Raw genomic sequence first — 27,274 nt, forward strand, 5'->3', positions numbered from 1 at the left:
ATCACATAAGTTTTTTTAAAACAGCAATATTTTTAACAAACCACTTGTTTCTTCATGTAATCAATTTCTGTCTATAAAACAAAATATGATTCACATTTTTTTCAAGGCAATAGGATGTTTCTTCTGTCTTTTTTTTTTTTTATGAGATGATGTCTCACTGTGTTACTCAGGCTTGTCTCGAACCCCTGGGCTCAAGTGATCGTCCCACCTCATCCTCCCAAAGTGCTGGGATTACAGATATGAGCCACCATGACAAGCTGGAAAATGTCTTAAAAAAAACAAATGATAAAATATATAAGGACTTCTAGGATCCTCTCTAGTCATAATATGCTATCTGTTACATAGGAATTTTGATCACTTAGTATATCTTGTTGATATGGTTTGGTTGTGTCCCCACCCAAATCTCATCTTGCATTGTAGCTCCCATAATTCCCGTAGGTCATGGGAAGGGCCTGGTGGGAGACAAATGAATCACGGCGGCAGGTCTTTCCAAAGCTGTTCTCGTGATAGTGAATAAGTCTCATGAGATCTGATGGTTTTATAAATGGGAGTTCCCCTACACAAGCTCTCTTGCCTGCCACCGTGTAAGATGTGACTTTACTTCTCCTTTGCCATTTGCCATGATTTGTGAAGCCTCCCCAGCCATATGGAACTGTGAGTTCATTAAACCTCTTTCCTTTATAAATTACCCAGTCTTGGGAATGTCTTTATTAGCAGTATAAGAACAGACTAATACACCTGTTAAATGGTATGAAAAGTGTATGGTGGCTCTTAACCACTGTGAATTGACTTTCCTAGGATTTTTAGTTTTTACTTTTAATTATCCAATGTATCTTTATATCTAAATTCTAAGGATAATTGTTAAATTTCTACCACCATCTATTTTAGGTAGAACTGACTTGAAACTAAGCAAAACAAAAAATTATACACAGAACTTTTCCTCAATAGATTGTTTTAATTAGTACTAATTTTTGTTTGTTTGTTCGAGATGCAGTCTCGCTGTGTCACCCAGGCTGGAGTGCGATGGCGCGATCTCAGCTCACTGCTAGCATGATCTTGGCTCACTGCAACCTCCACCTCCCAGGTTCAAGTGATTCTTCTGCTTCAGCCTCCCAAGTAGCTGGGACTACAGGCATGCACCACCACACCTGGCTAATTTTTTAATTAATACTGATTTTTAATCAGAGTATTATGTTTACAAAATTTTTTTAGGTTTATGCAGAGCTAAAAGGCTTACCACAATAACAAAATAGTAGCTCCAAGTTCTACTTGCCTGCCAACCTTGTTGTCCTACTTGCAGTTTTAACATTTCTTTAATATTACTTTTAAAACCCTAAATAGTATGTGTGTATCACTATCTCTCAATTCATCACAGTTTAGTTATTTACTAACTTTCCAATATGGTAAATTATTTCACTCACCATCTTCCCCTTCTTCTATTCCTCCCAATATAATTCTCTCTCCCCTTCTCTTTCTGTGTCATTTAAAGCCAAACACAGAAGTTTCATTCTTATAATTATGTAAATATTCATCACTGTTGAGTCAAGTGGAGTGTCATGACTACATTTACTTTCTTGTACAAATTTTTTTCATTTACTTTATTTCCCACACACTCCAACACTTTCTATAAAATGCCTTGCATGGCCAGGTGCAGTGGTTCACACCTGTAATCCCAGCATTTTGGGAGACTGAGGCGGGAGGATTATGTGAGCCCAGGAGTTTGACACCAGCCTGGGCAATGAAGTGAGACCCTGTCTCATTTACATATGTATATAGAGAGAACTACAGTCTTGAGGAAACCAACTCAAGACCAATATGTTCTGTGATGTAGATTTCCTAGAGACGTAGTTGTTGTTAACTACAGAAAGAACCCCATGAAGATAAATAGGGGTAGAGACATAAAAATTGGAAGATAACCAGAATAAAGCCATCTGGTAGTGATATTGCCAAACGTCATCTAGACAATAATTGGACATCTGTTTAATGACCTTTGAGAGCTCCAGGGAATGTTTTTTTTCTGCCACTAAAGAAGGATGTCACTAATCACATTGCAAGTAGCCCTGAGTATGTCCAGAGGAAGGATTTTCTAGTTAAGCAGAAAGTTTTTTGAGCTTTCACATTAAATTAGGCTTATATTAGAGGGGCTACAAGAATTAAAATATTTGCAAATGTATAGAATACCTAATCCAATCCTGCAAAACTGTTTTATGCATACGAGAGAGAGAGAGAAAATAATAGAGACAGAGACAGAGAAAAAAAATAATAGAGATAGAGACAGAGAAAGAAACAGAGAGACAGAGAAAATAATAAAATCTAATTTAAACCTCCCTCTCCAGAAATGGAGTTATCATAGTCCTCCATTCAAAAAGAATTTTTGTTAAGTTTCTAAGTGACATCTAACACATGAGACAATAAGACAAGGCCCTTGTGCACATGCAGCCTACAGACTAGTATAAAGACTAGACCCGGCCTGATCAGGCCAGGTGTGGTGGTTCATACCTGTAATCCCAGCACTTTTGGGAGGCTAAGGTGGGCAGATCACATGAGCTCAGGAGTTCAAGACCAGCCTGGCAAACATGGCAAAACCCCATCTCTACAAAAAATACAAAAATTAGCTGGGTGTGGTGGCATGCACCTGTGGTCCCAGCTATTCTGGAGGCTGAGAGAGGAGGATCAATTGAGACCAGGAGGCGGAGGTTGCAGTGAGCTGAGATTGCACCACTGCACTCCAGCCTGGGTAATAGAGCAAGCCTTTGTATCAAAAAAAAAATTATATATATATATACACACACACACACACACACACACATCTTTTATTACCTTGTCTCAAAATCAAATGCATCCTTTATAAGCCATAAGACTTTTAAAAAACACATATATATGCATACATCTATATAGATACATATATATGTATCTGACCTTCTTCCCTCTTCTCACCTGCCCCAAGGCAGAACTCTTAACCGCACCCCCATCTTAAGACTGTCTGCAGAGAGAGTCCCACCCTATACACTGAGGGAAGGAATGCTTGTCTTGAAGTTTCCATAAAAACCCATGGGGACTGGGTTCAGAAAGTTTCCAGATAGCTGAACACGTGGAGGTTCCTGAAGGCTGGTGTGCCCCCAGAAGGCATCTATATATTTATAGATACATATATGTATCTATCTATATAGATGTATGTATATATGTATCTATCTCTATAGATGTATGTATATATGTATCTATCTATATCTATCTATGTATCTATATATGTGTATATGTATCTATATATAGATGTATGTATATATAAATACATATATGTATCTATATATAGATATATATCTATATATAGATGTATGTATATATAAATACATATATGTATCTATATATAGATATATATCTATATATGTATCTATCTATATATATGTGTGTGTGTATCTTTTTTTAAAGTCTTCTTTATGGCTTATACAGGATGGATTTGATTTTGAGAGATGGTAATAAAAGCAAGGAAGGAAAATTCTGATTCAAAGAAAAGAAAAGCAGTGCTTCTCACCAGTCAAGAGATTTTTCAATTTTGAGGCTCTTAATATATTTTTTAAAAGTAAAGAAACGCAAAAATACTAGTTTACAGAATAGCATTGTTTATGTCTCTATTCCATTTGAAAATAATGAAGTCTAAATTTAAAACGCTTTTTGAATGAAACTCCCAGGACAAATGGTCTTTTTGACTTCCCATCATCACTCACCCCAAATAGATCCTGAGATACAAAAGCAAAGAGAGACAATGTCATAAGGCACATTCAGAGGAAATAAATGTGATCTTGATTACGGAAATAGACAAGACAGGTTATGTGGGGTTTTTTTTTCTACAGGGTTAAAAAATGTTTAACAAAGTTCTTTTAATATAAAGGACACACAAAAAGTGTGATTTGTTAACTGCTTAAAAGCATTTATCTATGCCCCTCATGTATCACATATCACTCACCTTGCCAGTTGTAATAATAATTTATCTTCTTAGCAAACTGTGGTATTATTATATATGTTGGTTTTTGTCCATGGTACCTAGCTTACAACTCCCATAGCCCTTTTTACAGTCTTTTGTTATAACGTTGGGTATGTTAGGCCTCAGAAAACAGAATTTCTCTGAACTTCTTCCCTCTTTTCACCTGCCCCAAGGCAGAACTCTTATCTGCACCCCCATCTTAAGACTGTCTCCAGAGAGGGTCCCACCCTATACACTGAGGGAAAGGAATGCTTGTCTTGAAGTTTCCATAAAAACCCATGGGGATGGGGTTCAGAATTTTCTAGACAGCTGAACACATGGAGGTTCCTGAAGGCTGGCGTGCCCCCAGAGGGCATGGAAGCTGCGTGCCCCATCCCACATACCTTACCTTATGAAGGTATACATGTCTTCATCTGTATCATTTGTAATATCCTTTACAATAAACCAGCAAACTTAAGCGTTTTCCCTGAGTTCTGTGAGCCACTCTAGCAAATTAATCAAACTCAAAGAAACTGATTAATTCCAAAGAGGTGGGAGCCCCACCTTGAAGTTCCAAAGAGGTGGGAACCCCAACTTGAAGCCAGTCAGTCAGAAGTTCCAGAGGCCTGGAGTTGTGACTGGGTGTAAGGAGGAGGTGGTCTTGTGGGACTGATCCCTCAACCTGTAGGCTCTGATGCTATCTCCAGGGAAATAGTGTCAGAATGAAATTGGAGGACACTCAACTGGTGTCTGCTGCTTAGGTGTGGGGAAAAAAACCCACTCCTACTTTGGGAGGCCAAGGCAGGCGGATCACCTGAGGTCAGGAGTTCGAGACCAGCCTGGCCAATATGGGGAAACCCCATCTCTACTAAAAATACAAAAATAAACCAGATGTGGTGACGCATGCCTGTAATCCCAGCTACTCAGGAGGCTGAGGCAGGAGAATTGCTCAAATCTGGAAGGCAGAGGTTGCAGTGAGCCAAGATCACACCACTGCACTCCAGACTGGGTGACAGAGCAAGACTCAAAAAAAAAAACAAAAAAAAACTCCACTCCTTTGGTCATGAAAGTCTTCTTCTGTGTTGATGATTGCTGTGGTGCTGTGACAGCAGAGGGAAAACAGGGTTTGGCTGTGTCCCCACCCAAATCTCATCTTGAATTGTAGTTTCCATAATCCCTATGTGTCATGGAGGGACCCAGTGGGAGGCAATGGAATCATGGGGGTGGCTAACCCCATGTTGTTGTCATGACAGTGACTGGGTTCTCACAAGATCTGATGCTTTTATAAGGGGCTTTTCCCCCTTTGCTCGGCCCTTCTTCCTGCTGCCCTGTGAAGAAGGTGCCTTTCTTCCCCTACCACCATGACTGTAAGTTTCCTGAGGCCTCCCCATTCATGCATAACTGTGAGACAATTAAACCTCTTTTCTTTGTAAATTACCCAGTCTTGGGTATTTCTTCAAAGCCTCGTGAGAACGAAGTAATACACATTGTGTGGGAGAATTTTTCTCTACATACAAACTGTTTTACAGATTTTCTCCCACATAAAGTTTTATTTCTTCAGTAAAAGTACAAATATCAAAGCACAGCATGACTTTTCTGGGAATGGTAGTAGATTCTGATGTCCCAAACACCAGCTGGTCTCTTCACTAAAAGTCTGACCAGGAGAGAAGAAATTGTTCTCTGAAGGAAGAAAGTTCATCTTCAATGACAAAAATATTAAATAAAAATTAACATAAGCCTGGGCAACATAATGAGACCCCATCTTTACAAAAAATAAAAAAGAAATTATTCAGACATGGTGGCACATGCCTGTAGTCCCAGCTACTCAGGAGGCTGAGGCAGGAGGATTGCTTGAGCCAGGGAGGTCAAGGCTACAGTGAGCCATGATTGCACCACTGCACTCCAGCCTCAGCCTCGGCAACAGAGCAAGACACTGTCTCAAAAAAAGAAAAAGAAAAAAAAGAAAAGAAGAAAAATCAGCATATGTGCTGATACACCAGCTCATAAAAATCACTATTTCATATCTTATAAATCCTTTCTGTTTTACCCACTGTATTTCACACAAAATTCACCCCCTCAGCTTCTTCTCTGTGAATGTGGTCTCAGAAACAATCATAGCATTGTAGATCATGTTGGTGAACAAATCAAAGTTTGTCAGTCAGAGAAATTAGCAAATCAGTATTTCTCTAGACGTTAGAAGGGGATGGGTTGAAAAACGTTAAGCAAGAAATGTCAAATAAACTGGAAGTGAGAGAGGGCCAGCAAAGTCACAGTAAAAAAGCTCTGAAATATATTACATGAAGGTTTTCCTACATATGAACAAATAAAAAATGAGAGCTGTGAATTCTACCTAAAAGCAGAGTGCCATCTGAAAGTGAAAGTGATGAAGATTCAAATAGTTTATATTTTTGTTTGCTTCAATATCTAAGCAATATCTTTTTATGTAATGCAGAATTAATTTGCCACTTCTTTGAAGTTTATAGAGAATGCATACTTAGTGGTCATTTTTTCATTATTTTCTCCATTGATGAAGTGAATGTAGAGAAACTCATATGTCAGACATGGTGCTAAGCACTTTACAAATATTATATCAGTTATTTTTCAAAATAATCCAGAGAAGTAGGTATTATCCCTACTTTAGAGATGAGGGAAAAGAGGAGATTACATAGTCTAAAGTTATATAACAAGTAAAACCAGGATTCAGGCTGGGCGCAGTGGCTCATGACTGTAATCCCAGCACTTTGGGAGGCCGAGGCAGGCAGATCATCTGAAGTCAGGAGTTTGAGACCAGCCTGACCAAAATAGAGAAACCCCGTCTCTACTAAAAATACAAAATTAGCCAGGCGTGGTGGTGCATGCCTGTAATCCCAATTACTCGGGAGGCTGAGGCAGGAGAATCGCTTGAACCTGGGATGTGGAGGTCGTGGTGAGCCGAGATCACGCCACTACACTCAAGCCTGATGGGCAACAAGAGCGAAACTCTCTCTCAAAAGAAAAAAAAAGTAAAACCAGGATTCAAATTCAGGCAGCATGGCTCCAGAATCCATACTCGTAACCTTAATTTGTTTTTTTTTAAATGTGTATTTTAGAGATAAACATAGCATGTGAGGTATGCTATGAGGTATACTTCACAGTATTACAAAATACGTAGTTTTACAAGTTAAAATCAGTATATTTTATAATAATTATATTAAAATGGTATTTGGATCAATTTTTCCCTTCTATACAATATATTTTTCAGCAGCTCGGTGAATGAAGCAAGGAAAGGATTTCCAGATCTGAAAATTCTAATATTCCCTCCACAGTTATACCATTTTCTCCTTGAATTTAGGAAATCTGGCCTTTGGCATCCAGGTTAGAGAATTAAGCTGATGGTTTCAGGCTGGTTATCCCCCACCAAAATGGGGATTATAGTCTGAACAGCGTAGCTCCTCCCTATCCCCAGGTGCCTTACTTCAATATAGAGGGTAGGTCCTGGCTGTTGCAGATCTGATGTGTAAGAAGAATCCACCAAGTTCTCAGGCATATCTTTAGACTCAGTTGACCTTGGAGATGACCTGGGCACAGGAAGGAAGTAGTACTGCAGGCCATTACCCCAACTTTGGTGAGGGATAACCAATCGAAAACAGAATCAGCTTGATTCTGTAATTTAGAGACCAGAGGCCAGACTAGAGAGTACACGGCACTTTGTAAATCTTTCCAAAAGAACCTAAAGATTTAACACTGAGTCCACCTCTCATTAGCCAGAACCCCATCCCTACCTTCTCCCAGCTATTTATAGACTCCTAGACTACTCCTAGAAAAAGAAAGACCTTCAAGTTTGCAGAAGCATTGAGGGCTCCTCCAGATTATGACCTCTGCTAGGGAAAGAACTTTGACTTATAGGTGTAGACTACTTTAACAATTGTTTCTAAGCATTTGTAAGCAAGGTGCTGTCTCTCCAAATTACCACTGCCTTACTTTTGTTCAAATTAGTTGCCATAAAATAAGAAAATATTAAAATCGGAAAGTGTGGTAAAGCAAAATAATGACTGTCCCCACCCCCTGCAAAGATGTTCACACCCTAACCCTCAGAGCCCATTGCTATGTGACCTTACGAGAAAAAAGGAATTTTGCAGATGTGATTATGGTTAAGGATTTTAAGATGAAGATCATCTTGGATTATCTAAGCAGGCTCAACCTAACCATATGAGTTCTTAAAAGTGGAGAATCTTTCCAGCTGGATCAGAGAGAAGGCTAAAGGAGGAAAGATTCAAAGCATGAGAGGAAGTCGACTCATTGCTGGCTTTAAGCATGGGGGAAGGAGCCAGAAGATAAGGAATGTGATCCTTTAGAAGCTGGGAACAGCCCTCTGATAACAGCTATCAAGTTCATGGAGATCTCAGTCCCACAATCACAAGGAACTCAATTCTCCTATCAATCTGAATAAGCAAGGCAACCGGGTGTGGTGGTTCATGCCTGTGATCCCAGCACTTCGGGAGGCCAAGGCAGGCGGATCGCCTGAGGTCAGGAGTTCGAGACCAGCCTGGTCAACAGGGTGAAACCCCATCTCTACTAAAAATACAAAAATTAGCTGGGCGTGGTGGCAGGCGCCTGTAATCCCAGCTACTCGGGAGGCTGAGACAGGAGAATAGCTTGAACCCGGGAGGCAGAGGTTACAGTGAACCGAGATCACGTCACTGCACTCCAGCCTGGGGGACAAGAGTGAGACTTCGTCTCAAAAATATAAAAATAAATAAATAAATAAATAAGCAAGGAAATAGACTCTCCCTTAGAGACTCCAGAGAGAAACACAGTCTTGCTGATTTTAGTGCATTGGAACCTGTGTAAGACTTTCAATCTACAGAACTACAAGACAATAAATTTGTGTTATTCAAGATAAGTTTGTGGTAATTTGTTATGGTAACAACAGAAAACAAATATAGAAGAGATTTTCAAGACATTTTTTTCAGTTCTAACACTCATTTTACCAGTGAGAAAATTGGATCCTAGTTATGCTGTAAAAAGTTCTTCTAACCCTATTCATTTGGCTAGCATCTAGTCTGCCCTCAAAATTCAACTTGGATGTCTTTTCCTCCTGTAAGTTTTCCCTGGCCCTCTAGGACTAGGTGTTCGTATTACACGGTCTCAAAACATTTCATGCATGCTTTAGCACACTGCCTATTTCTCTGAACTCCCTACTGGATTTTGAGGGCAAGGACTTTGTCTTACTCAACATGATATTTTTTTAGCTTAACACATCCCGGTAGTTATTATAGCTCAATAAACATTGAATGAAAAAATAATTAGCAGTTATAGCTCAACAAACATTCATTCATTCAATTCAACAAACATTGAATGTTTGTTGAGCTGTAACTCAATAAAATGATATATTTTTTGAGCTATAACTCGCTATAGCTAAAAAAATAAAAACACTCTGTCCCCTGAGTACATTTTCCCTATGCTGTTAGAGTATTCTCTTAAAAGTGACCAAAGCATGGCAAACAGATTTGCAGCCCTGGAGTGGCAGTATAGCTTGTTTGATAAGGACATGGATTTTGGAATCATACAAACCAGATTCATGCCGTGCCTCTACCAATTATTAAGTATATGGCCTTAAACAAGTTTCTTTCTTTCCTTTAGTGTTAGTTCCTCAGTTGTAATAATAACACCTGCCCCAAAGGATTGCATGAGAATTCACTGAAATGATGCTTATAAAATGTTTATCTGAGGCCAGGTGTGGTGGCTCACGCCTGTAATCCCAGCACTTTGGGAGCCCGAGGTGGGTGGATGATCTGAGGTCAGGAGTTCAAGACTAGCCTGGCCAAGATGGTGAAACCCCATCTCTACTAAAAATACAAAAATCAGCCGGGCATGGTGGTGGGCGCCTGTAATCCCAGCTACTCAGGAGGCTGAGGCAGGAGAATCGTTTGAACCTAGGAAGCGGAGGTTGCAGTGAGCTGAGATTGTGCCACTGCCCTCCAGCCTGGGCAACAGAGCAAGACTCCATCTCGGGAAAAAAATAAAAATAAAAATAAAAAATAAAATATTTATCCAGGTACTTACCAAATAGTAAGAGCTAAAACAGAAAAATTGGCCATTATTATTACTAGATATCTGCAATGGCTAATTTTATGTATAAATTTCTCTAAGCCATGATGCACAGATATTTGGTCAAACAATTATTCTAGATGCTTCTGTGAGGGTGTTTTTGGATGAGTTTAACATTCGGTGGACTTTGAATGAAGTAGTTTGCCCTCCACAATCTAGTGGGCCTCATCCAATCAGCTGAAGGTCTAAATAGAACAAAAATCAGCTTCTCTGAGCAAGAAGGAATTCTCCAGCAAATGGCCTTCTACTTGCAGTTATCTGGGTCTCTAGCCTGCTTGCAGATTTTGGACTTGCCAGCCTCCATAATTGCGTGAGCCAATTCTATACACACATGTGTGCACACACATACATCCCAGTGATTCTGTTTCTCTGAAGAATCCTGACTAATACACAATACCTGTAAATATGATGACATTATTAGGTACAACTTGTAAAAATGAAAATTGGAAGATATGTAGATTCCTATTATCCATTATAAGTAAATGTTCCTTTAATTTCAATATCACATGAGACTTTCAGTTATTAAGAGCAGCAACAACAAAAACAACAAAAGAAAAACGGGCTTAATATAAGAACTAAAAAAAGGGGAAAGAAGAGGAGGAAGAAGAGAGAAGGAGAAGAAATGCATTGGCTCATGTGACTGACATGTGCTGGCATATATCCAGCTTCCGGGATAATTAGATGCACATCTCAAAAAATATCACCAGGGTCCAGTTTCTGTCCACCTCTCAGAGATGCCCTCTCCATGGGGTTTCATTCTCAGATAGAAGTTCTTCTTGTGGTGGTGAGATAGATATAGCAGCTCCACATCACACATTTTCAGGTTCAAGTCACAAGTGAATAAGAATGCATCTTTTCTGATAATTCCCATAAAAGTTATGGGACACACTCTTTTTTTTTTTTTTTTTTTTTTTTTTGAGACAGAGTCTTGCTCTGTCACCCAGGCTGGAGTGCAGTGGCGCCATCTCGGCTCACTGCAAGCTCTGCCTCCCGGGTTCACGCCATTCTTCTGCCTCAGCCTCCCAAGTAGCTGGGACTACAGGCGCCCGCCACCACGCCTGGCTAATTTTTTGTATTTTTAGTGGAGATGGGGTTTCACCATGTTAGCCACGATGGTCTTGATCTCCTGATCTCCTGATCTGCCCTCCTCGGCCTCCCAAAGTGCTGGGATTACAGGCATGAGAGACTCACTCTTAATGGACTGACCTAGAACAAGTGTTCATTCAAAACCATCACTGTGACCAGACTAGATATGTAGATTGGTCTTGGTTAATCTGTGCTCAATGCTGAGACTCCCCACTAAACTAGTGATGGAAAATGAGGACAGAGTAGCTTTCCACTGTATATATGTTGCCTGAAGAAGGTTAAATGGATGCTAGTCAGACAAGAACAAGAGATAACCACTCTAATTGCTTAACAAAATCACTCTGCAATTTGTGTTATTTTGCCTTCTACAAAGGGTATTTGATTTTTGAGAACCAAAAGCACAAGAGGATACCTGGCATTAAATATTTTTAAATGTTCCATGCTAAAAATTCATGCAATATGAAAAACATATAACAGGAAATTTCCTTTCTTTGCCCTTTTATGACACAAACAATTTCAAACCTTTCCATAACATTACAATTATCATTGTTGCTATTTGGTGATGATTAAGCTTTAAGCTTGCTTTATATTTTCAAAGTGATCTACTATCATTTGTATTAGCTACATATATGTATGTATATGTAATTTTATGTATCAATTTCTCTAGGTCATGGCATCTAGAAATGCCAGTCAGGTCTTCTGGCATTTCTTTCTCCACTATTCAATTTTTTACAAAAAGCCAAAAAATTATCACACCAGTTGGTTAAAACAGCTTGTAGCTAGGCTAAAATGAGAACCACCCTCCAACCCAGGATAACCAGTCTGTTACTTAGTAACAACAACAGAATATTCTAAATCTAAACCACGACAAGAGATGGACAGTTTTATTTGCCATGATTCCAATATTCAAAATACTGTCTATATAATCTAGAGAAAACTTAAAAGTCATATACACAAAAACTTTGACAATGGTTTTTACTAAGCCAAAGGGATAGATAACAATTATTGAGCACCTAATGCATCCATGCTTTAAATGCATTATGTCAGGAAACATTATTAGCCCCATTTTTCCTATGAGGAAGAACATTAAAGTTTAGATAGTTTAAGTTTAAGGTCAGCTAGCTAGTAAGCACCGGAGCCGGGTTTTGAACTTAGAAAGTCTGATGTCTACCTTTCTGTTATGAAAGCCTATTAAAGGCCAGGTGCTGTGGCTCGTGCCTGTAATCCCAGCACTTTGGGAGGCCGAGGCGTGTGGATCACCTGAGGTCAGGAGTTCGAGACCAGCCTGGCCAACATGGCAAAACCCCATCTCTACTAAAAATATAAAAGTTAGCCAGGCATGGTGGCAGGCGCCTGTAATCCTAGCTACTCGTGAGGCTGAGGCAGGAGAATAGCTTGAACCTGGGAGGCAGAGGTTGCAGTGACTGGAGATCGTGCCACTGTACTCCAACCTGGGTGACAGAGGAAGAATCTGCACCGGCCCCCCTCAAGAAAAAAAGAAAGCCTATTAAAGACCACCTTTTCCTCCTAAATCTCTAAACTCTCTAGAAAAAAAAATTACTTTTAGTTTGGGCAACATAGTAGGACTTCATCTCTACAAAAAATTAGCCAGGCATGGTGGCACATGCCTGTAGTAAGCTACTCAGGAGGCTGAGGCAGAAGGATTGCTGGAACCCAGGAGGTTGAGGCTGCAGCAAACCATGATTGCACCACTGTGCTCCAGCCTGGGTGACAAAGCAAGACGGTATCTCAAAAAAAAAAAAAAATTACCTCTGCAAAATAGAAAAACATTATTACAGAAGGAGGGAAAGAAGAAAAGAAGGAAAGAAGGGGTGAACAATTTCATTATACAACAATAACCACAACATTATAGCCACGGTTACTTTTTTTAGGCTAGTTTATAGAGGTTGTTAGATAAAATGGGTGAGACATAAGTTACTACCTATACTGGATGCTATAACACACCATTAAGGTTCCCTTTACCAGGCCCCAGCACCAGTCTACCCTCCACCAGAGAACTGCCATCCGCTGACTAGAGCCACTTCACCAGGAAGGTTTCCCATGCCTCCCCCTTCAACTTCCCTGTCCCTCCCCATCTCCAGCTCATAACTAATGGTTGAATAATACAGGGCTATAAAAGGCCAGCCCCCATGTCCCCAACTCTGCAGCACATTTATTTCAGAGATCACCTCCTCAGGAACAGGCCAAGGCTAGAGTTTGCTTGGCTCTTTCATTCAAAATAAAATAAGCTATGTGAATAAAATATATGTCCATCTTTTACTACAAAGTCTCCATCTTAATCTCTTTCCCAACTAGAAACTAGGGTTTGCATTAATTATGATGCCTTGATCACATAGTAACAATTCTTGCAATTTCAAGAGGGTGGTTTGCTAATCTGTTTGAGAATTGTCTGTGCTGGACTAAGAATGGTGCACTAGCACACAGAAGTAAGAGATCTGAAGTCCAACATTCTAGCCCTGCCTCTGCCACTTATTTTTGCTAGTCAAATGATGTGGAATGGTCACATAATCATTCTGAACCTTCCTTTCCTTCTCTGTAAGAAGATGGATTATACTTGTCCCTTCTAATTCAGCAGGTAGGTGTGAGAACAGCTGAGCTAGTAAATGAAATAAAAAAAAAATCAGGCCCAATTTTTTTTTCTAATTGAAGAAACCAAGATATAAATTACTGTAAAAATAGTAATGAAGTCAGAAGACTCTAATCCCTAGAACTATGCTATATGTGTTCTATTAAAGGCACACTATTCAAAAGACAAAGAAGTTTGCAATATCTGACAGTTCTCACTGTAATAAATATAAATTTATTTTGTGAGCAATAAGTCAAAATTGAATCAAATGTGTTTATTTAAAAGAAGACATAGCAATCCTTTCTTCAATTTAAAAGCAATTTCATTTTTTATTGCACTCATTTTTTTCTAAGTAAATGTGTATTGTATTGTGAAGTAAATGAAATCAGGGTTTCTTTTGTTGTATAGAAGTGGAAATCCTTTTTTAAACAATTACTTTTCTTTGGATAATTCCTAAGAGAAGTTTTATTTTGAGTAATACTTTTGTTACTCCTTGATGACATTTTGTTTAACATGTTTACCATCTTTTGTTATTTCTTTCAATATTGGCCTCCTAAGAGATTTGTTATGAAGCATTTGTGTTCCCTTTTGTGTTTTTCTAAAGTGCATTCCAAGCTTTATTTTTTTTTCTCTGAAATTTTCTTCAGCTCCACTTGAGTAATTAAGTGATCATATTGTTTTCACTTTATAAAAATACTATTAAGATTTGTATCTTAATAGTATTAAGATTTGCATCTTAATAGTATTAAGGTTTCCATATTTCTACAAAATAAATTTGTAGTTTCATACTGTTTCCTGGCTCCTCTGTGGAATCAGGTCATTTAAGGCTACTCTGCTGTTAAAAATGATGTCTTAATTTTTAAAAGATATTCCAGATTCTACTGTTACTTTCTTATTTACTCCTCACATCTCAGAGCTGGTCATCTTCAGCAAAATAATCCAAAATAATGAACAATCTTATCCATTTTACTTACAACAGAATTCACTGAAAAACTAAAGGAAAATGCACTACCAGGACACTGAGAAGAATATGATGCATTTCTTTTATGATGTAAATTGAAAGCAGCTGGAAGTTAGCTATGTAATGAACTCCCAGGTACAAATACATGAGCAAATTGAGTCACAAATGAATGTCACACTTTACAGAGTCCACAATAAAGTTTTCTCTTACATGTCATCTAGCTGGATCAAATACAAACATGATGCTGCGTGCCTACTGAAGATAGTACCCACTGGCTTTGGTGTGAGACAGCAGTCTCACTCTTAGAATTTCAACAGTGAATGTAGTGAACAGAAGAGCTGATGGAATTTTGCATAATGTGCCTTATAAAGCAACTCAGTGAAAATAGCGTCCTGAAGGCCTGACCTCACCTAACCTGACCAGAATGTCCAGTTATGTTCCCTCTACAAAACCAGATGGACTGTGAAGAAGTTGGGCCCAAGTGTTAAATAGGGAATCCTCATCTCAGTGTGAACTATGTTAATGGTGGGAGACATGGTTGCAGATAACCAAAAGCTGTGGATAAACCTCAAAAACCCTAATAAACATAACGGTGTCTTCTCAGGCAGTGAGGAACAGTGCCTAGAACATGGTTGTGATGGTTAATTTTATGTGTCAGCTATGATGCCCAGTTGTTTGGTCAAACACCAGTCTAGATGTTTCTGTAAAAGTATGTTTTAGATGTGACTAATATTTAAATAGACTTCGAGCAAAGGAGATTAATCTCTATAATGTGGATGAGTTTCATGCAATCAGTTGAAGGCCTTAAGAGCAAAGACTAAGGTTTCCCTAAAGAAAGCTATTCTGCCTCAAAACTGCATCACAGAATCTCTGCCTGTATTTTCAGCTGAATGGTCTGCCCTGCAAATTTAAAACTCAAGACTACAATAGAGTTTAGACTTGCCAGCCTCACAATCACATGAGCCATTTCTTAAAATAAATCTCTATCTATCTCTCTATTTTTCTCTATACACACACACACACACACAGGCCCTACTGGCTCTGTTAGTCTGGAGAACCTTGACTAACACGATGGTAGTTACTTACTGCTCACCAGAAGCCCTAAGAGACTGAATATAGAAATGGACAGTGGCCATGCCATATGTAAAATTAGAAATTCGACCCACAACCTGCAGCAAGCTGCCCGAGAAACCAACACCCTCATCAACAATAAACAACCCAGGAGATCAGCCTGCTGTAAGTCAGAGTTGCAGGAAGCCAGATTGCTTTCTTTAGTGACAATCCAGGAAGCTAAACAATAACTTGTGTAACAATTGGCCCAGAATCGTCAGGAAATGAATGACTGACAGTTTCTCTAATTTTGCCCCTGCTTCCAACTTAGGACCAGAGAAAGCCAAATAAGCACCTTAGCAAATTGCACAGGATGCCCCATCTAGAGGCCAAAGCAACTCCATCTTGGATGCTAATCTGCCCTGTTAGCTACTGATTAACCCTCATTCCAATTTATCTATTTGTACCTTGTTTAAGAGCAGGTACTTATTGTAAATCCTGCCCTTAGAGTAAGACACCTTGATAAACTCATACATACAGTAAATCCTGCCCTTAGGTCAAACAGCTTTGATGTTATCATAATTGTCTTACAAATTCCTTTTCAACCACTCCTCTCCCTATGGCATAAAAGTCCCGGGTCTTGGGGGTAATTATGCTGGGATCCACCAACTTGCCTCATCACTGTCCAAGATATAGTCATGGCTTCTGTTCCTAAATCCCTATTAAATGTTTCTTTCTAAGAAACTGGGTGCCTCTTTGGCCTCTCAACTTCCTTAGACTTTGATGTAGGATTACACAGACCTGCCCACTGTGAAACACTGACTCCAGTCAACCTGCTTCTGGCTTCCCCATGCCAACAGTCTTCAACCAGGGCATATCTGAAGGCTTCCCTTTTTTCTGCTATAAAACTTTTCCACCCATCTGCCCACCTTTGCCTTTCTGCCAAAACCCAGGTGATGGTGGCTAACTCCCTTGCTATAGTAAGCTAAGAATAGCCTTTCCTTTTCTCATTTGGTTGATCATTTATTTCCACAGCCCTAAGGCCTTGAGATGGCAAGAAATCAGTTCTGGCAGAAACCATAGTGAGATAGGACCTGCCTCAAAATGCTACTGCCTCTAGAGACAGAATTTCCAGACTCAATAGGTATAACTCAAGAGTGTGGACAATATAGAATAATGTATATTTTTATGTATTCTCCTCCTAAACAGCACTGTTATTCATCAGGCTGTATGATATTATTTTAACCAAAACAAATGGCAATATCAAGATATATTATAAGATGAAAAACCTTTAGTATAAAAACAATTTTTAAGATTTAATTTTTGACTTATGGCTTAGATGATAACTTGCTAACTATACATTCAACTATAAAATAGTCTATTTTATTATTTTTTTTAGAGACAGGGTCTCATTCTGTCGCCCAGGCTGGAGTGCAGCGACGCCAGTGCAGCCTGGAACTCCTAGGCTCAAGGAGATCCTCCACCTCAGCTGCCCAAGTAGCTAGGACTACAAGCACGTACCACCAGGCCCAAAAGATTCTATTTTTAAACATACCTTCTTTTATTCTCAACAAATGCACTATTTCAGATAAAAATATAAAAAGTACTATTTCTCTGTAAAACGGTGGCCTTTAACCTACCTTGGATAGGATTTATAACTAATCTGCAAACACTAAGATTTGGGAATAATAGTTATTTAATTGAATTTATAAAAATTAACATAAAGGGCTAAGACCTCTAAGAGCAGTAGATGGGAATTAAAAGGACCCAGGAATATAGGTTAATGTCACATAATGTAGGCATATCACAATGGGATGCATTTGATAATTAGATTTTTTTTTTTTTTTTGAGATGGGGTCTCGCTCTGTCGCCCAGGCTGGAGTGCAGTGGCACGATCTCGGCTCACTGCAAGCTCCTCCTCCTGGTTTCACACCATTCTCCTGCCTCAGCCTCCCAAGTAGCTGGGACTACAGGCACCTGCCACCACGTCCGTCTAATTTTTTTTGCATTTTTAGTAGAGATGGGGGTTTCACCGCGCTAGCCAGGATGGTCTCAATCTCCTGCCCTCGTGATCCGCCCGCCTTATCCTCCCAAAGTGCTGGAATTACATGCGTGAGCCACCGCGCCCAGCTGATTTATTTTTTTAAAAATATTAAGTATAGTCTTAAATCAGTAGAATTTCACAGTAAACTTTTCAAGTATTTGATTTTCGGCTTATGGTAACTAAGTGTAAACCATTGCTTTTAATGTTCTTTTCAATGATATGCAAAAAAATCACACTTGATTTAAGAACATTCGTTTAAATTTAAATTCTTCACAAAACATCAAAAATGAATTACCATTATATTATAAACATGATCAAAATAAATCTTAGACATGAAAAAAGAACATAATCTCCCAAAGTAGCACAAATCTCACCTCCTTCAGAGGCAAACATAGAGCAAAATTAACAAAAAGATATTAACAGAATTGACCTGTAATTATAACATGACATACAGAAAACTTTTTAACAGAGATGATCCCTAAGAAAATTACAGTTATGAAAGATAATGAGGTGCCTTAAAATTTCTGCTTGAAAATTTTGCAAAGGTTCATTGTTGGTCCATTTAATTACTCAGGAAGATTTGATCTTCACAGGAAGCAGCTTCTAATAGCAGCTCTGGAATACTAGCTGTGACTTCCACTTGGAGGGTGCTATAATAACAGTGCACAAGAAAAGTATGTTATTAAACATACAGGCCATAGCTTCAACTCCTCAAGAAGTCCTTTTTCTGAATACTACCATCCTCTAAATATGCACTTTGACTGAGCTCCGTATACGTTTATTTATACACCTGGTCTATTACAGGAACAGAAAAGCTTTAGAGTTCACAGTGAGACCACTCTTTGTAAATATAGTGACCCCCCATGCCCAAGATAAAGCAGACACACACACACACACACACAATAATAAGACTTACTGCTGCCTTCAAAGCTTGATCTAGATCTTCCAGTAGGTCTTCCTCATCCTCTAAGCCCACAGAAAGTCGAATCAGTGTGTCACTAATTCCAAGGACATCTCTGTCATTCTTAAGAACTGATGCATGAGTCATGATTGCCCTGAAAGAAGATATGAGCAAATTTTTGATCACTATGTTGTGTCAGTGGAGGCATGTTTCTGTCTCATAAACTGCAATTACCCTCAACATTTTTCTGCTCCAAATATCAAATTTTGCATACCCCTATAATTCACAGGCAAAAAAAGAGAAAATTACGAAACTTATCTCTTCTAGCTATGATTTTAAATGAAAAGCAAGATTTTTTTTATCCTGTTTATACCATTGGTAAGATATGCTCAATCCAAATACTGAAAGTGTGTGTCAAGTACCCCCATGCAGTAGGGTAAGGCATAGCCTCCCCCAATGTGTATATTTTAATACCTGCCTAAATGAACTTTGGCCAGAAATCATGTACTCCATGACCAACCTACTGGATTGCTACTTATAAGAGGTCTCTTGGACCAAGAGCCTGTCATAATTAGTTTCCTCTGGATCAATCCAGAGCTAGACCTTCTGAGGCACATCGGAGAAAGATGACCAAGAATCCCTAGTAGCAACCAGTAAGCATTCAGAATTCCACAATATAACTCCTGGCATAGAGGCCTGGAAGGATTTTTCAAACAATCTAGCAGCCCATTACCATCATCAACAGATGTAAAGGAAAACCACCCATAATATGTCAAGCACTGCAGTAAAAATTGGGAAACCAAGAAGAATGAGATATTTTCTTTACCCTAAATAACAAAGCAGGAGCTAAAAGCGATGACAATTCACAAAACAAAATAGTCTATATAAACAATGCCAAACAAGTATAGACAAAAAGACTGCCAAGTTCCAGGGAAGGAGAAATTTCTGTGAAGAATAATGGAGGAGAGGTTTAGCATCTTACTTAGCCCCAGTATGTGTATTACAACCAACACTCTTCCTTTCCCTGCACACCACCAGCAAAATCAATGCCTAAGCTGCTTTCTCCTCTCTTACATGAGAGCCATGGGGAAAAAAAAATCTCAGCTGTGGTCTGAGTGATGGATATCTTCCTTTGTCACTCTACTAAAGTGTTGTTTAGACACAAACATCCATCTTAAAATGTTCTGCCCTGGGAGACTCGTAATTCCTTAAAAGAGTGTGTACATGTAGAAATAAGAACTCAGGTCTCAGAGACCAACAAACTTGGGTATGAATCTGAGCCCTTCCACATACTGGCTATGTGGCCTTATAAAAGTTACTCATCCTCAGTGCCTATTTCCTTATCTGAAATAATAATAGATGCATCTACTGTGTGCTTACCATGAGACAGATACTCTACTAGGTGGTTTGTGTGCATTAATTCATTTTTTTAATGAATAAAAATTGGATATAACACCTGTCTTAAAGGTTTGTCACAGGCATTAATTTGAAGGAACATGTATAAAGCACTTCTAAGCACTTGGAATGTAGTAGAGATGTCTAATAAAAGATAATAGTTCATAGTAGGTGCTAACGTTTCTTGGGTACTTAGTACGAACTAAGGCATTAGCTTAGGGATTTTTTTCCCCATGTTCTCGCAACAAACCTAAGAGCTATGTAGAGTGTTGTCCACATTTTAAAATTGAGGAAATTGAGATTTAGGGAGGATGAGTAACTTTTCTGAGGTCACAGAGTTACATGTGTTGTGAGGCTGGGAGACTAAGCTAATACACATTAGCTTCACTTCCTTCCTCCCATATTGCAATGCTGCACTAGTAGCAGCAGAGTTGGGAGACACAGAATGAAGGGTGATAGAACAGACAAGCCCTGACCTAAATCCACTCATCCTCTGGCATCGGGGTTATAGCCTAAACCAGAGTGTCTGGGGGCCAAGCAACTTTAAACAAAAATCCCTAAATAAATCAGGAGAGATTTATTTTAAGACAATTTTTTAAACAAGAGAGTCTTAACGTAATACACATTTCATTACTGTGAAAAACAAACCCATTTCACATGCTGAGTGTGCCCTCTTGTGCATCCAAACTTACTAGCAGGCATCTTCCGGAAAGACTAACAAAAATCTGCGTTACATGAATTATTTCAAGTCATTATTTAGACATCTTTTTTTTTTTTTAACTTGGTGAGACTGCCTGACTTTTGGTCTAACTGTAAACTCCTATACAAAGACAGAAAATAGGCCTAAACTTTGGTGGGCCCTGACATTTCTCCACACAATGCTTGCAAAACAAGTTATTCCACAAATGTTTATAAAAATGAAGACACAGAAATACACTGTATACATTTAGTACAGTTAAAAATAGTTAGGTTATGATGTTGACTTAACCCTGCAGTAATTACAACATATGTTCATAGTAGCATATAATAAAGGTTATATATATATATCAGGAATGCTTGGGGGGACAGGTAATCAATAAATGATAATCATTAATTTTTTGTTGTTGTTTTGGTTCTTTTTTGAGACAGAGTCTCGCTGCATCACCCAGGCTGGAGTGCAGTGGTGCGATCTTGGCTTGCTGCAACCTCGGCTCACTGCAACCTCCATCACTTGGGTTCAAGCGATTCTCGTGCCTTAGCCACCCAAGTAACTGGGATTATAGGTGTGCACCACCACACCCTGATAATTTTTTTTTTTTTTTAGTAGAGACAGGGTTTCACCATGTTGGCCAGGCTGGTCTTGAACTCCTGACCTCAAGTGGCCCACCTCGGCCTCCCAAAGTACTGGAATTGCAGGCGTCAGCCATTGCACCAGGCTGAAAATCATTAATTATTAATCTAATTTTATGTGTTAAAAAATGGAAGTTTAAAGGTTAACTAATTGGTGGAAGCAGATCTCAAATCTAGATCCAAGCACCTTTTACCTCCCCTCACTGTTTCTGATGCAAATCCAAGAGTGAAGCTGCTAACACGTTCCTGTGTGACACTTGAGTCAATCAGCTCAACTTTCTGGATCTTTGTTTCCTTGCCTGTAAAATAAGCTGCTGGACTGTATGATCTTAGGCTGCTTCTTGTACCAATATCCTCTGATGCTTTGAAAAAACTAGATGAATTGATTGGGTTAGATACTGAAGGGCCTGGTACCAAGTTAGGGTTTGGATTTATCTTGTACACAACATGAAGATATTAAAGGTTTATCCTACAGAGAACAGAAAACAAAAGATTTGACAGTATCTAGTAGGGCTGTTCTCCAACAATCAAGGGCATGGAGGAGTTTCATCAGAGACACATTTTCTGTTTCCCAAAGAGCCTTGAAAACAGCTTGTCTAGTACAAAGTCTCCAATCCCCTCTAAGGCTGAGTAGGGTAGAACATGTGGCCCTAGCTTAGAGGTCAGAGATCAGAGATCCTAGAATACAGTTACTGCTGGAATCTCTTTTTGACAGAGCAGGGAAGGAAGCAACATTTGGGAGGACACCGCTCACTAACAAGAAGCCCTCCATGAGATTTTATCAGGGTCTCCATCTTGACAGGGTTAGAGTCCATTCTGATTAATGTCATGCTATTCTTATTGTTAAATATCTTGAATTATCCCTGACCTTATCATATTTCTTTCCCAATCATTAAAGCTGACATCAAATTTAAAATACTGAGAAAAACAGAACTATACTTACGGAAGCTCAGCAAGGCTTTCAAATCCTCCCAAGCTCTCGGCCAGAGTAAATAGCTATAGCAAAGAAAACATGAATTTAGATTTTCTAGTAAAATAAAAATACTAAAATCTAAAAATAAATGTTTTTAGGCCAGGCACAGTGGCTCATGCCTGTAATCCCAGCACTTTGGGAGGCCAAGTCAGGCGGATCACCGAGGTCAGGAGTTCGAGACCAGCCTGGCCAACCAGTGAAACCCCGTCTCTACTAAAAATACAAAAATTAGCTGGGCATGGTGGCACGCACCTGTAATCCCAGCTACCTGGAAGGCTGAAGCAGGAGTATCACTTCAACCCAGGAGGTGGAGGTTGCACTGAGCCGAGATCATGCCACTGAACTCCAGCCTGGGCAAAAGAGTGAAACTCTGCCTTAAAAAAAAAAAAAGAAAAAAAAAAATTATTGCATTTGAGACTTTGCTCTGTGGTTACCACTTAAATAAAAAAATCTCTAAATGCTTCCCAAGTTATACATACTTCCTTGTTAATATATATCACTTATGAAATACATCCTTTAACTCCCTGCTGGAATAGGGGAAAAAAAAAAACCACTGTTTTTATGTTGAGTGTGATAGTGTCATAAAACTTTACAAATGTTTTAAAAGTTACTTTGGTAAATGTATTAAATTAAGGTGACACCAGGAACGCTTTGACTGATCTGGCAGCTTTCTGTTAATCTATTCTGTAGTATTTAAACTGCATGAGCTCAAGGTTAAGCCCAGTGTATGGAGTTGGACAGGCCTCTTGCTCAAGGCCCCTGAGAGCCTCCTCCTGGCTTTTTGAAAATTAGACAAAGGCCTCACCCCAGTCAGATGCTGCTTAGGAGGCACAGGGTTTGGAAAGCCATTCACAGGATGGATTTTAGAACAGCCCTTGTGCAGTGCACTAACTGCACACTACTTCAAGGTTTTACCTATTTCATCTGAAAAAAGGGGTTCACTTTTAAATAAATGCATTAGAATACTCTGTGTCTCCAAACTGATTGTAGTATGTGGAGAGTTAAGTAAGTGAACATATTTAGATGTCTGCTACATTGTTGTTTAAGTCGTTTTCAACCCAATGCATTTCATGATAAAGAGGTTTATGAGTGTAACCTGCAGATACAAAAACATTATCTGGCTTGAGTAGAAGTGAAAGATAGTGAACTGCTGTAAGGCCTTACCTCCTACAATTTTAAACCTATTTTGTAAGTTTACCTTTAGGTTCTTGAGGAAAATCTCAGCATGCTGAAGAGTGCCCTTAATATAAAAGGTGACCATCCCTGTACAACCTGTACACTGACGCTTCACCAACTCATGCTGTGGATGAGAGGGCAGCCCTGTAATCATAAGGTATCATAAGTCTTATTTTAGAATTAAACATGTAATTTTTGAGGGGGGAGGGTGGTATTTTTCACTGTCTACTTAACTGCAAATAAGCCTAAGATGAGGATTATGCCATGCTCACATCTGACTACTTGCTCGGGCCCCTATCTCTCCAGCTTCATGTTGCCTCATCTTTTCTACCCTCTTCAGCTTTCTTTATGCCAGCACCACTGCACTCCCTTTCATCTCAGGACCTTTGCACATGCTGTCCCTTCAACCTGGACTTCCCTTGTTAATTATATCCTGTAATTTCTTGCTTAGTATCTGTCTTAGCCACCAGAGTTGCTCCATGAGGGCAAATCCATTTCTTTTGTTACTAATTGGATCCCAGTTCCTAGTGCAAAGCCTGGCTCATAGCTGGCGTTTAATAAACATTTCTTGAATAAATCTCCAATACCTTGTCTATGCCCTTTTAACCAATGCTGCCCATTCTTCATGGCATAGCTCAAAACTCTTCTCTCTCCCTCCATCCAAAATATATATCAATCAACAGCTCTTTACCTAAAGTACCTTTAGGGCATTTAGTTTCATATGTATTTCGCTTTGGTTTCTCTAAATTCCTTGTGAATTTCCTAGTGAAATTCCAGTCTTAATTTTTCTATATATTCTAGATGCTAGAACCCTCAAAAGGATCTAAAAAGAAAAGAACTACTTAGGACCACCACAGCTTAAAAGACTGGTAAAAATAAATTCAAAAAGTAAGATGTAAGTCAGCCAACTCCACAGAAGACTTTCTAGATGCTGGAAGAGGTGAAGGAATAAAAATACAGGAGAGAAATACAGGAGAGAACCTCAGGGGGCTGGGCGTAGTGGCTCACGCCTGTAATCCCAGCACTTTGAGAGGCCAAGGCAGGCAGATCACCTGAGGTCAGGAGTTCGAGACCAGACTGGCCAACATGGTGAAACCCCGTCCTTACTAAAAATACAAAAAATAGCTGGGCGTGGTGGCGGGCACCTGTAATCCCAGCTACTCGGGAGGCTGAGGCAAGAGAATCACTTGAACCCGGGAGGCAGAGGTTGCAGTGAGCTGAAATTGCATCACTGCACTCCAGCCTGGGCAAGAGTGAAACTCCGTCTCAAAAAAAAAAAAAAAAAAAAGAGAGAGAGAGAACCTCAGGGGAATTTTAGCACCTAATATCAAGTCTCAACTGGGACAAACCTCTATCAGATTAAAGTGACAGCTAATGCTGAATAGCAGACAGACAAGATTATAAGCAAATCAACTGAAAAGTCTAATGTTAAAATCTTTGAATAGGTATACACAAGCCTTCAAATCACAGACCACCACAGGAACAACTAATGCATAAAACTGATTTTCTACTATCCAAGCATCCACTAAACTAGAGGCAATACAACGGTAGAGACCAGGTCTATCTTCTTTCCACCTGACCCACCACAGAGCCTGACACATGGCAGTGCTCAATAATAAATGAACAAAAACAATACGTGAAAGCACCTAACTTACAAATAAATGTTACATAAACACGATGCTCAGGATAACTGCTGAAATCCTAGTAGATCTGCTTAGAAATCAAATTAACATACCAGGATAAATAACCTTTTCTACCCAAGGATTAGATTCCAGGAACTGGGCAACTGCCATTCCATTTTTGAAATGCTTTTCCATTCGGACATGTAGAGTCTTCAGACCTCGATTGCAGAGGTAACAATCAATAGGAGATGGAACTGCTCCAAGAGCTGCAAAATGAACACATCCTGGATAAGTTTGAAGGCAGGGTATGGCCAAGAAATTATCTGGCTTCTCTTTTCCATTATAGTGACTCTCAGAAGCTAGGTGTAAAGCTCAATGTTTGAGTTCTAGGAGGAAAATAATATATCAAATCAGAAGCAGAAGAACAAAGCATAGAATATGCCTAGAGAAATTTACTTTAAAATGAGGGGAAGCAAATATGCTGAAAACTAAGTAAAAACACAATGATATAAACTTCTCAAATATGAAGATAAGTAGTCCTTTCTATGATTTTAATAAAATCATAAATTGTTCATAGCCTAACCTTGTATTTCTTTGAAAAATTATTTTAACATACAGAGAAAAACAGCAGTTCGAGTCCTATTATTACTGAATATTCTACTAATATTCTATTTAGCCTTTGTGCAAAGCGGTCAATGATTTCACATGCCTCCAGGATATATACTTCATTTCTACTTTTTATAAACCAAAGGACACTTATCAAGCAATAAGTTTCAGTTTCCCTTGTGAAGGACATTTTTATTCCTAATCAGGTTTATATTTTACCTGTCAAGTTACAATGGCTTAATCTTTAACTATACTGGAGATAAACTAAGCAATGTAAATAGGAAATGGTGTTTAGACATCTATTGAAAAATGTAAGTTTATGCTGTAAGTGCTATTTAAAATTAACCATCATTCGTGATATAAAAGGTATAGTATATGAAAGCCCTCATTTCAAATGTAATTTTAAAAAAGAAAAAAAACCATTAAGTCTTGAAACTAAAAATTCACTAGGGCTTTATCAAATTATGATTATAATTAAGATGGACATGAAAATAAAAAAACTCATTTCTTATATCATATCATAAAGCCTTGCTATGCTATAACCGTTTTTGTTTTTTGTTTTTTGAGACAGGATCTCACTCTGTTGCCCAGGCTGGATTGCAGTGGCACGATGTCAGCTCACTGCAACCTTCGCCTCCCAGGCTCAGGTAATCCTACTGCCTCAGCCTCTGAGTATCTGGGACCACAGGCACATGCCACTGCACCTGGCTAATTGATTTGTATTTTTGGTAAAGACAGGGTTTTGCCATGTTGCTCAGGCCGATCTCAAACTCCTAAGCTCAAGTGATCCACCTGCCTCAGCCTCCCAATGTGCTGGGATTACAGGCATGAGCCACAGTGCCCAGCCTGCAATAACTATTTTTATAACACTTTCCTCTAAAATCAGAAAAAAATTTTTTGGCCAGGCACGGTGGCTCATGCCTGTAATCCCAACACTTTGGGAGGCCAAGGCAGGTGGATCACCTGAGGTCAGGAGTTTGAGACCAGCCTGGTCAACACGGTGAAACCCCGTCTCTACTAAAAATATAAAAAATTAGCTGGGCATGGTCGTGGGCACCTGTAATCCCAGCTACTCAGGAGGCTGAGGCAGGAGAATCGCTTGAACCCAGTAGGTGGAGGTTGCAGTGAGCTGAGATCACGCCACTTCACTCCCGCCTGGGCAACAGAGTGAAACTCCATCTCAAAAAAAAAATTAATAAATAAAAAAAATCAGAATTTTTCTCCTCTATTTTTCATTTCTTCCTAAATTATTAGAATGCCATCACTTCACATCACTTAGTGGAAATACAAATATCAAATGTAGTCACTGAGAGTGTCATAGGGAACCTGGACTTTTTAATACTTACAATTTTGCAAGAAACGAAGTCTATTATGAAGGCTTTCACAATTAACAGACACCAGGCCCATTACAACATCACTGTGGCCTAAAAACAAAAAACAAACAAACAAACAAAAATTTCAGTTAGAAACAATTTGTGTTTACTCTTTATTTTATA

General features: G+C 39.1%; 1 protein-coding gene across 3 annotated transcripts in view; it reads right to left on the reverse strand.

The window, feature by feature from the left end:
* CTH (cystathionine gamma-lyase) overlaps positions 1-27,274 on the reverse strand; it is a 46,941-nt gene that overhangs the window by 824 nt on the left and 18,843 nt on the right. For 2 of the 3 annotated variants that reach the window (XM_024346572.3, XM_063800423.1), the window contains exons 7-11: positions 27,125-27,202; positions 25,286-25,438; positions 23,573-23,694; positions 22,345-22,397; positions 18,693-18,831 (exon numbers count right to left, since the gene is read on the reverse strand). In XM_024346572.3, coding sequence (XP_024202340.1) covers positions 18,693-18,831; positions 22,345-22,397; positions 23,573-23,694; positions 25,286-25,438; positions 27,125-27,202 — 545 coding nt within the window. Of the gene's footprint in view, positions 1-17,845; positions 18,427-18,692; positions 18,832-22,344; positions 22,398-23,572; positions 23,695-25,285; positions 25,439-27,124; positions 27,203-27,274 lie in introns of those variants that run through there. The other variant, XM_513486.8, reaches the window with a different exon arrangement.

Source organism: Pan troglodytes, chromosome 1 (genome assembly GCF_028858775.2).
Source record: "Pan troglodytes isolate AG18354 chromosome 1, NHGRI_mPanTro3-v2.0_pri, whole genome shotgun sequence".
Classification (NCBI taxonomy): domain Eukaryota; kingdom Metazoa; phylum Chordata; class Mammalia; order Primates; family Hominidae; genus Pan; species Pan troglodytes.